This window comes from Pelophylax lessonae, assembly GCF_965119305.1.
Source record: "Pelophylax lessonae genome assembly, chromosome: 8".
Classification (NCBI taxonomy): domain Eukaryota; kingdom Metazoa; phylum Chordata; class Amphibia; order Anura; family Ranidae; genus Pelophylax; species Pelophylax lessonae.
In genome coordinates, this window is record NC_138775.1 from 252,817,900 (window position 1) to 252,829,711 (window position 11,812).

Consider the following 11,812-nt stretch of genomic DNA (forward strand, 5'->3'; position numbering starts at 1 on the left):
TGAAGGTGGGTTGCTGGTAAATGCCATTTAAGTGCAGATTTGGTAAATTATATAGATTTAACAAATTCTTTACCTATTAAACTGTTTAACCTTAACTGTCCTCAAATAAATGTCTTTATTTTTTTTAACAAAAGGTATTGTTAAAAAAAATAAACATATATGGATTTGAAATGAAACGAACAAGATGTACTTTAACTGCAGACTTTCAGCTTTAGTCCCGGTTCACACTAAGGCGACCTGGTCGCCTCACAGGTCGCCGTAGGTCGCCTTCCACAGGGAAGCTGCGGACCCGTTCTAATAGGAGAGACACAAGTCGCTCCGACTTAGAAAAAGGGTCCGGAGCTTCTTTGAGGCGACCGCCATAGACTTCAATGTTATGAAGTCCGTGGCGGCCGCTCCGAGGTCGCGGCGCGCTGCTCGCACCGCAACCTCGGAGGTTGCCCCCCCAAGTCGGATCGCCCCTATGTGAACGGGGCCTTAATTTGAGGGTATTTACATCCAAATCAGGTGGAAGGAGTAGGAATTGCAACAGTTTGTATATGTGCCTCCCACTTTTTAAGGGACCAAAAGTAAAGGGACAATTGGCTGCTCAGCTGTTCCATGGCCAGGTGTGTGTTATTACCTCATTATCCCATTTACAAGGAGCAGATAAAAAGGTCCAGAGTTCATTTCAGGTGTGCTATTTGCATTTGGAATCTGTTGCTGTCAACTCTCAATATGAGATGCAAAGAGCTGTCACTATCAGTGAAGCAAGCCATCATTAGGCTGAAAAAACAAGACCATGGAGGAGACAGCCGTCACCCTCCCTCCGGGACTCTGCTCACCAACCAAAGACCCCGAGTACATGTGCTCCTGGATTTTATACCACACCCCAAAATGCACCGAGACAACCAGTCTGTGCCACACTGAGGCTGTATCAAAGCCTGTGCGCCCATTGGCCTGGTTTCCTCCACTGTCCAATATGCCTCCCTATTAGACCAGTGTGAAACACTCCCCTAGACCACATGAATCACATACTGAGCACCATGAGCAGACCTCACTCGCAGATCCTGTTCACTGTTAAGCAAAGAGCAATATAGAATTTGCCTTCTGCTCCTCTGATAGGCATACAGCCAAAACTATACTCTCTATCTAGCACCTACCTAGGAGGGTGCTACATAGGTGTAGCTAATCACCTTCTCAATGGCACACAAAGCCATTTGACTTTCAACTGTTGTTAGATGGGGTAAATTTGAGCTTTCTTGGTGCATTTCAGTCCCTGGCAGTGCAACTGAAGCTAACAATCAACTATGGGTGGCAATGCACTGTCACCGGGATCTCCGGGATAAAGTTGTGGACAGGCACAAGTCAGGAGATGAATGCAAAAAAATGTCAAAGGCTTCATCAATGCCTAGAAGCACAGTAAAGTCTATTATTAAGAAGTGGAAGGTATTTGGTAAAACACCGACCCTCCCTGGATCAAGGCATCACTCCAAACTGGATGAAAGAGCCAGGAGGAAACTGGTCAGAGGGGCTACCAAGAGGCCTACAACAACTCTGAAGCAGTTGCAGGAATTTATGATAAAGAGTGGTCATTGTGTGCATATGAACAATATCACAAATTCTTCACTAATGTGGCTTGTATGGGATGGTTACAAGTAAAAAAAGCCTTTCCTTAAAGCGGAGTTCCGGGCACAAAATCGGCCTAATCGATTTTGTGGCCATCCGCTGCTCTTCTTCACCTGAAAAGGAATTGGATAGTTAGGATTATTTTTTTTTTTACTTACTTTGTAATTGTAGAAAGAAATACTCACCTATTTTCCACTTCCTCCCTCTGTGGCCGCGGCCTGCGCCGTCACTGCCGGTTTGCAATGATTCCTGGGAGCTGAATGTCATCGCTCCCAGGAATCAATGCGATGGCACCAGCTCCGCTCGTCACTTCCGGTGCAACGCCGCATTCCCTGCTAAACAGCTTCTGGGCATGCCCAGAAGCTGTGTAGGAATTCGGCGCCGCGCCGGAAGTGACGAGAGGGGCCGGTGCAGGCGCATTCTGGGAGAAGAAGACACGGAAGAGGACGCAGAAGAGCATCGCGCTGGCTTCAGCTGCCCACAACAGAGATGGCAACGCTGTAGAAGAAATTTTATAAGTGAGTATTTCTTCTTGCAGGTAAGTGCGAACCGGGACAGATCAGAGGCTAGCCATTGTGGAATGTACTAGCCCTGACTGTCCCGGGGGTATGTTCTTGTGCCCGAAACTCCGCTTTAAGAAAGGCCACATGCAGTCACGACTAAACTTTGCCAAAAATATACCTTTAAAGATTCTGATTCACATGGAAAAAGGTGTTCTGGTCAGATGAGACTAAAATAAATTATTTGGCCTCAACATCATCCTAATCGCACTAATCTTACAGTACTGGAGCACTTGCCAGGATAGAAGAAAAATGGATGGGGCAAAATACCATAAAATTCTTGAGGAAAATCTGCTGTCCTCTGCCAGAAAATTGTCAATGTGAAGAAGGTTTACCTTGCAACATGACAATGACCGAAAGCACACAGTGGTTGGAGGAAGAAAAGGTGAATGTCCTTGCATGGCCTAGTTAGCCTGGACATAAACCCCAATGAAAATCTGTGGAATGACTTGAAGACTGCGATCCACATACGGTCAGCATCAAATCCAAATAAACTTGAGCAGTTTTGCAAAGAAGAGTGGGAACGTATTGAAAAGTCTTGATGTGCAAAGGACGTATCCCGACAGACTAAAGGCTGGAATTTAAAGCAAAATGTGGTCCAACAAAGTTCTGACCTGTTGGTGTTCATCTTTCACTTGGAATAAAACTGGATAAAACAAAAACTGTCTGTCTTAACTGCAGGCTGCAAAGCAACAAAATGTAATAAATTATGACTTGATAATCAAGCGATGTCTTGATATACAAGTAGCGTCATGTCCCAACTAAGTATAAAAGAGAAGAGAGGCGCCTCTAAGTGTAGCAATATGGTTACATTTAATAACTAACATGGTTGATGATTAAAACGGGCACATCAAAAAGTATGCAGACATCTGGGGTAAAGCTGTCCACATAGACCGTCCTCCGCACCACCATCAGTGTCATCCCTTCCACGCTACGCTCTGCTTCAAGCCTCCCTTTCAGATCGCTCTACTGCAGGGTAGTCTTACTGGTCATGATTGCAGACTGACAGTGGTGAGAGCCGCCAGAGCAGAGGATGGTCTATGTGGACAGCTGTACCCCGGATACCTGCATACTAAGATGTGCCTCTTTTAATCATCAACCATGTGAGTTAGTAAATGTTGAACCTTCACTAAATGTAAACATATTGCTACACTTAGAGGCGCCTCTCTTCTCTTTTATGCTCTGTAGCTCCTGCTGGATTTTGCTTCTAATCCCCTTGTGGATGCAACATTTGTGAATGGACATTTTATGGTTTACAGAGCCTATTGCATTGCTATAATCTTTTTATATGGACTATAAACTAAAGGATTTATAAATAAATGGTTGTGGAACAAATCCTCTGAGTTTCCATTATTTCTTATGGGGAAATTTGCTTTGATATAAGAGAGCTTTGGATTACAAGCATGTTTCTGGAACGAATTATGCTCGCAATCCAAGGTTTTACTGTATTTATATAAATTCATATTGTATTTATATAAATATTATATATTGTATTTATATAAATATATATATTGGAAATGTTATTAATCCCTTAACCACTTGCCGACTGCCTAACGCCGATCTACGTCGGCAGTCAGCCCCTCACAGGCAAAGTGACGTAGGGCTACGTCACTAGCTTGTGAGGGTCTAGGGAGCGAGCGCGCGCCCCCGCGTGGTCACGGACCCCCCCCGCGCGTGTGACCAGCGGACCCGATGTCCGCCGGTCACTCGGCGATCGGCGGGGGAGAGGGAGAATGTCAGGCAGCTTGTGTAAACAAGCCACCTGTCATTCTCCTCGCTGTAAAGACACTGATCAAACGGATCTAGTATGTAGATCCGTTGATCAGTGTCCTTACAGCTCAAGCCACAGCCAATCACAGTAGAAAGCACGCCCCTAGGGATACACACAGCCCCTCCCTCCCAAATAAAGTTAACCCCTTCACAACCAGTGTATTTTTACAGTAACAGTGCATATGTATAGCACTGATTACTGTAGAAATGTCACTGGTAACCCCAAAAGTGTCACAAATGTCAGTCAAGGGTCCGATCTGTCCGCCCCAATGTCGCAGTACCGCAAAAAAAATCGCAGATCGCCGCCATTACGCGTTAAAAAAAAAAAACAACAAAAATGACAATCTTTCCCTTTGTTAGTAAACGCGATAACTTTTGCGCAAACCAATCAAAATACGCTTTTTGCGATTTTTTTTTTTTTTTTTTTTTTTTTTTTTTTTTTTAACCAAACATATATGTAGCATAAAACAAATTGGCCGAAAATTTTAAAAAATTTTGATTTTTACTTTTTTTTTTGGGGGAATTTCATATAAAAAAAATGTGAAAAATATTGTTATTTTTGAAAAATTGACGCTCTTTTTTTGTTTATAGCGCGTGATCAAAAAATCGCACAGGTGATCAAATACCACCAAAAGAAAGCTCTGTTTGTGGGAAAAAAAGGACGTCAAATTCGTTTAGGTACAGCGTCGCACGACCGTGCAATTGTCCGTTAAAATCACGCAGTGCCGAATCGCAAAATACCCCCTGGTCAGGAAGGGGGTAAAATCTTCCGGGGCTTAAGTGGTTAAAGGAGTTGTGAAGACAGAAGGTTTTTATTCTTAGTCCATTCCATGCACTAACATGAGCCTTCTGTGTGTAGCAGCCTCCTCCAGCACCCCCTAATACTTACCTCAGCCCCCATCTCTGTCCCGCAAAGACCATGAGTCCCTCGGCCGTCTGGGGCTCTCCTTTCTGATTGGCGGCTGTTGATCAAAGTCAGCTAGCCAATCAGGAGATAGAGGGGGCAGGCAGGACTGCAGCTCCCTGTCTGAATGGACATACGGAGCTGCAGCTCGGCTCGGGTGCCCCCATAGCAAGCTGCTTACTATGGGGGCACTCGACAGGAGGGAGGGGCTAGGAGGAGCGAAAAGGGATCTGAGAAGAGGAGGATCTGGGCTGCTCTGTGCAAACCCAACTGCACAGAAGAGGGAAGTATAACATGTTTGTGATTTAACAAAACAAAAAAAAAACAGACTTTGCAATCACTTTTAGTGCCGGTTCACACTAGTACGACTTGCCAGGCGACTTGGTCAGCCTGGCAAGTCGCGGACCATTGTGTAGTACAGGAATGGTTCTAATAGGAGCGACACAAGTCGCTCCGACTTAGAAAAAGGGTCCTGTACTACTTCGGGGCGACTTGCATAGACATTCATTTTATGAAGTCCGTGCAAGTTGCGCCGAAGTCGCGGTGCACCCAACTTCACAGGACGCCCCCAAGCAGTGTGAACCGGCACTAAGAGGATAGAGCTGAGGATTACTGCACTTATAATAGCTAATCAGAAGTAAAATTAGATTGACTGTACTCATTTTCCACTGATTTGAGCCTTGGCTCTCCCCTCTAGCAGACCCCAATGGAACATTGCTTAAAGACTAGACAAGCTGCACTGGGGGAAGCCTGGGGTGGAGGAACAAAGTTCAAAGCTGGAGGGAAAGCTGAGGATATAATAAAGGGTGTGTTGGTGGTGAGAGAAGGGTTATGCATACAAGTCTTTGAACCAGTCTGAAAGTGGGTGCAGCTCCTGGTTGGCTGAAGTAGATTGGGTTTAACTCTGTGTACGTTTTAAATGTTTTAGGTGTAATGCATTCTTAAAGGGTATCTAATCCCCAAGACCAAAAATATAATATACTGTAGCTTACCAGTTCTTGGGTATGGTGGCTGCATTCATTTTTAACTTTTCACCATTTTCATCTTCTGATCCTGCCAGTAACACACTTCCCATCCTAGGAAAGCATGATTCGCTCACTATACTCTATCTACAATCAACTTGTCACTGTAGGACAGAACTACAAATGCCTCCCCTTTCCTGTTCTCAATCGCCTATATGGGGGAGGTTCTGTAGTCCTCAGAGATAGCTGGAAAGGCTATAACTGAGAACGCAGGAGGTTCAGCTGTTTTCTTGCACTTCTCAAGCAGATATAACAAAACACATTCAATGGTGTATTAAACTGACCAAAAGAAACCAAATTAGAGAAGTTCATTGTTTGGAGTTTACATACCCTTTAATTGGCTGATATCACTTTGGGATTGTCTGTAACTCAGAATAGGATGGTTTTCTCATCACTGATGTCTATTGCAAATGGGGAATCCAATCAGGCATTAGCAGAAGTTGAATATGAATTCAAGAATGAAAATGGGAGCACTATAGCCGGCAGCCTGGTCCCATGGGCACTTTTTTTTATTGTAACTGGAGTACATCTTCCAGCACTTGGTGCCTCCGTCAGCTTAATATGAAATTTAAGTTGGGAGGCAGCAGGTGATGGGAATTTAGAGGACTTCATCAAAGACTAGTATATAACTTCTGAGAAGACAATAATGAGTAATTTTAGGATTTTTACCGTCAAAATGAACACTGTACTACCACATAGGAATACGTAGGGGGCATTTACTAAGCTGCTAAAAGGAAGAACAATTTTTTTCCCCTAATATTTAAAGTTGGTTATATATTCAGGTTATATGTGCAGTAGCATTACAGGCAATAGTTTTTTTTTTTTTTTTTTTTTTATATTTTAGCCCCCGTTCACACTGGGGCGACCTGGTCGCCTGCCAGGTCGCGGTAGGTCGCCTGCCATACATAAGCTATGGACCCGTTCTAATAGGAGCGACACAAGTCGCTCCGACTTAGAAAAAGGGTCCGGAGCTTCTTTGGGGCGACCCGGAGCGACCTGCATAGACTTCAATGTTATGAAGTCCATGCCGGCCGCTCAGAGGTCGCGGTGCGAGCAGCGCGCCGCGACCTGTGTGGTCGCCTGGGGAAGTCAGATACGGGTTGATTCAGGTAGGTACACAGCTTCCATTTACAAAATAAATTTCATAATGTATTGGAGATTACAGAGCTGCATTAATTGCTGTCTTTTTATATCTGCCTGGAGTTTAGCATCGTACTACAGGGCATGAATGCTGTCTTGGCCACCCTGCCCACTATACTCTATCTATATCCCTATATATATATCCCTATATATACTTTATATCTATATCCCAGTGGGGAAAGTTTTTTTTTTTCTTCTGCATCATTGGGTTTCCGTCTCCAGTGCCATGTCACTCTCACCTGGATTTCAATTTTTTATCATGCAATAAAGAATGCTCCAGTGGGTTATGATGCTGTTGGTTAATTTTCTAATGACCAGTAGAGCTGATAAATATAATTTTTGGTGGCAAGACCTCCAACACATGAATATGAATATACAGTGCTTTAAATGGCCCAAAAGAGGTGCCGATACTCTATTATAGCCTATAAAGTTTGTCGCCCCCCCCACCCCACATCAGGGTCCCCACAGAGCACCCCCCTAGCCTGGGCTGGGACTCCGGAGCAGGGGGACTCACTGATGGTGACTGGTCTGGCTCTGGAGTGGGAAATATTCTTGGGGGGGGCAATTGAGGGAGCAGATGTCCAAAACGAAATAAGGCGCACGGAGAGGTGGCGGTATGCTCAATAGCCATATTTGGAAGTGGCGGTACTGAGTACCAGTGCATACCGGCCCACTTAAAGCACTGTGAATATATATAGAGACACGTGACACGAGACAGGTGGCCATTTTTGTGTAGTGTTTTCTTGTAATGGTGGGGGTTGGCTAACAATACTAAACTTCAGAAATGTTTTGATATCTGGGCTACATGGGGATTTACCTATTTCCTTTGTGTCTCTCACAAGCTCTTGTTCCTTCCTAGAACTTGACCTCCTATGATGTGTGCAGCCTGCTCCTTGGATCGTCCACCTTGTTGGTTTGGGTTGGTGTTATTCGGTATTTGGGCTACTTCCAAAAATATAATGTGAGTGTGTCTTGTCTAGATACTGACTAACAGGCTATGCTGACAATTTATTAGGTCATCACCTCTTATTGCGTTCCTTATTTCTTTAATTTGTCTTCTCTTCAGGTTCTCATATTGACCATGCAGGCATCATTACCCAAAGTCTTAAGATTTTGCTGCTGTGCAGGAATGATCTACCTTGGTTACACCTTCTGCGGCTGGATTGTGCTAGGACCATACCATGAGAAGGTATAGGGGAGCTTTTTTTTTTTTCTTGTGGTTTCTCCTGTACAATTTAATGTGATATTGTAGCATGGAAAGATCAGTCGTGTATGGCATTCCAAATAATATTGTTTTTTGCACCGTTGCGAAGTCCGCAGTCAACCAACAGTGCTTTTTAATGGTAAAAATTAGCAATTATTTGGGGAGACCCAATGCAAGGGTAGTTTTTAACTTCCCAAAGTTCAACTTTAAGACCCCTTTCTCTGGGATGACGAATTGCAATTGTTGCCATAACATAAAGTACGAACGTGCTAAAATCCCCATCATGCTTTTTTTTTTTTTCTTTTTACTTCTTAAAAGCCCATAGTAGACCTAAAGTGGCCCTCTCTAAATTTATTACCCCCCCCCCCCCCCCACACACACACACACATTCATGGAATCTCTTCAGGCTTCAGGCCTCTTGGTTATGGACAGCTCTTAAAGAGGAATTGTACTACCATCTGCTGATAGGAGTTTTTGACAGATGTAGCTCAGTGTTTGCTCTCCTCCAGTGCTGACCATTCAATGAATTTCAGTGCTGTCCCATTGGCTAGGTGCTATTTAAGGGCTGCAGTAGGTCCGTGACTTCGCCAAATTTAGGCATAAACACTTGGATCACCAATGCATTCATGTTTGTCATAGAGCAGGTGGAAAGGAGATCCATATCAACACTTTAAATGCTGGCTTTTCTAGTGTGCTTGGTGTGAGAGAAAAGACAAGAAATTGCCCAGCTCTGTCGGCAAGCATCCATGGATATGTTGGTAGGACTGGGGGGGGTGATCATCTCCTGGTAATGGTCATCTGTAGCACTTTTGATAATGGGTAAATGTAGAGAGCTTTCAGGCTTTTAACCTGCCTATAAGATCTGTTTGAGAAGCTTTAGGGTTCGTTCACAGCAATCGCTGCATTGCAACACAGCATCTGGTGTGCTGTGCAGTGGGCTGAGAGCAACGCAGTGATGTGCTGAGCTTAGCACATTGCACTGTTTGTTTCTTTTTTTTACTTTATTGAGATGTCACACAGACATTTTGCTAGAGCAGGGATCCTCAAACTACGGCCCTCCAGCTGTTGCGGAACTACACATCCCATGAGGCATTGTAAAACTCTGACATTCACAGACATGACTAGGCATGATGGGAAGTGTAGTTCCTGAACACCTGGAGGGCCATAGTTTGAAGACTCTTGTGCTAGAGCAGGGATTCCCAAACTACGACCCTCCAGTTGTTCAGGAACTACACTTCCCATCATGCCTAGTCATGTATGTTAATGTCAGAGTTTTACAATGCCTCATGGGATGTGTAGTTCTGCAACAGCTGCAGGGGCGTAGTTTGGGAACCCCTGTGCTAGAGCATTGTGCCCGAACAACACCGCGATGCAGTGGCGTGAATCGGGCACAAAGGATGCAAGGCATTTTGCCTTGTCTATGTGGTGGGACTGCTGGAATAGCTGCCCAATGAAGTCCCATTGCATGTGGTGTGTACATACCGTTAGTGTTTTACACGTGCATTTGACCTTTGGTTGACCAATGTTTGACCTTATTTCTAAGCACCATCATCCTCCATTAAGCTGCTTTTAAATTCCCATTGAATTATATGAGGGGAGAAGGGGTTCTGTTGCATCGAAACACATTGATAGGTCTACATCCACAGGAATCTTTGTTATAGACAATACTATACCTCATTTTGCCCACTATGTCAGATGCCAAGTGCTGCACTGTGACCACTTCTCCATGTGCATTACCTCCTATGCTTATCACAGCAGATAACGGCACTGAAGTATTAAATGGTTTTGTAATGAAAGGAAGGAAATGAAGATGTGTGATGCACCCAAATCCCCGGTGTGTAATCCCTGTACACCAGTAAATAGTGCAATACATTATATCTCCTGTCCATTAGTCCTTAATTAGAGAATTTATGCACTTTGAGTGTCTAACTCTTCCTATAATCCAATCTCCTGACCTATAATGATCTATACATTTCCTCAGCCCACCCAGTCTATAGATTTACGCTAAGAGCCATCTCGCATGGATGTTTTGGGGGGGAAGGAGAATGATCTTTAAATCCTCATTGGAGCCACAATGCACCCTAATGTAATATAAAAAGTAATTCTATGGTTTGTCGGGTTCAGGGAAAAACTTTTAGGTATTTTCTGACAACTTGTAATGGTTGAAGATACAACCCTGTTCGCACTATATTTGTACAGTTTTTAGCAATAAAATACACCTATACAATAGTTCAACATGTACCACAAGAGGTTTTTATTTCCAGTGCCATGTCTTTTTAGCAGAAGTCATGGCAGTGCTTTTTTTTTCTACATTAACACACTCCTTCAGTTCAGTAATAATATGCAAAAATGTTTTTTCCCTATTGCTAACATAGTTTAGGCAAAAGAATTAGAAAAGTCCTTTTGGTTTCCTTAAGGGGAAATGAAGTGCAGACAGATCAATGAAATACCATCATGCAAAACAAAACACAAGTTATCACATCATACACAATGATGTTCAACTGAAAATTGGCACATAAAATATAGTTGAGCAAAAGTTGTCAGTAGGGCTTAAGTAAATGAAATCATAGACTAGGTTCCCTATCCGACTTCCCTCGCTTTTCTGCTGAAAGCTATATTACACAGACCTATAGCACACGACAACAGTGCTGTGCCCTCAGTCGGGGACGGACTGGGAACTTTTGGCTTAGACTAAGACGACCAACAAGCCCTTTCCTGGTAGAGATGGATTTCTATGGGTTAAATAAAGTGTGACATGCAATGGTCCCACATTGATTGGTGGTAATAAAGAAAGGTTGTTATTCCTAAAATGTTTTCTGGGACACACCTTCAAGGATCAACTTCCTTTGCAACTCTCGTCATTTAACCACATGATGTCCAAGCCGCCAAGGAAGTCGGTTGTTAAAAGCTTCCCTCTGCCAAATGAAGTAATATAAAATCATTTAAATTTCAATAATACTTTTAGATTAACACCATAATTATCTTAAAATAGTTTTGGTTGGAGTAGAGTAGTGTTGGAATCTGACTGGAGTGGGACCCCTTCTGGGGGTGTAGTGGGGACACTTATATCTGTGACAACTTTAAGAGGTTATTTTCCTTCACTTTGGTAAGATTAAAGTGGTTATAAAGTGTAAAGGTTTCTTTAACTTAAAGGAGAAGTACAGCCAAAGCTTGTTTGGCTATATGCTCCTGTGGATCACAGGAGTGCAGATCGTTTTGCACTCCTGTGACCCGTTTCCAGCAAATAGCCGGCTGAAGCCCACTGTCTGCTTACGTCACAGAGCTGGCTCACGTTCGGGCAAGATCACGACGATTATCTCGGGATCCATCAACATGCTCAGGCTCTCAGCGGCTCACTGAGCGGCTGAGCCGGGTGCCGGTCCAAGCATGTTGATGGATCCCAACATAATCGTCGTGATCTTGCCCGATCGTGCAAAACGATCTGCACTCCTGTGACCCGTTTCCAGCAAATAGCCGGCTGAAGCCCACTGTCTGCCGACGTCACAGAGCCGGCTCACATTCGGGCAAGATCACAACGATTATGTCGGGATCCATCAACATGCTTGGACCGGCACCCGGCTCAGCCGCTCAGTGAGCCGCTGAG

General features: G+C 43.9%; 1 protein-coding gene across 1 annotated transcript in view; it reads left to right on the forward strand.

Moving 5' to 3' along the window:
• MCOLN2 (mucolipin TRP cation channel 2) overlaps nucleotides 1-11,812 on the forward strand; it is an 83,083-nt gene that overhangs the window by 56,181 nt on the left and 15,090 nt on the right. Inside the window, exons 10-11 of the mRNA XM_082265825.1 lie at nucleotides 7,864-7,965; nucleotides 8,071-8,193. Of these exons, the coding sequence (XP_082121951.1) occupies nucleotides 7,864-7,965; nucleotides 8,071-8,193 (225 nt within the window). The remainder of the gene's footprint in view (nucleotides 1-7,863; nucleotides 7,966-8,070; nucleotides 8,194-11,812) is intronic.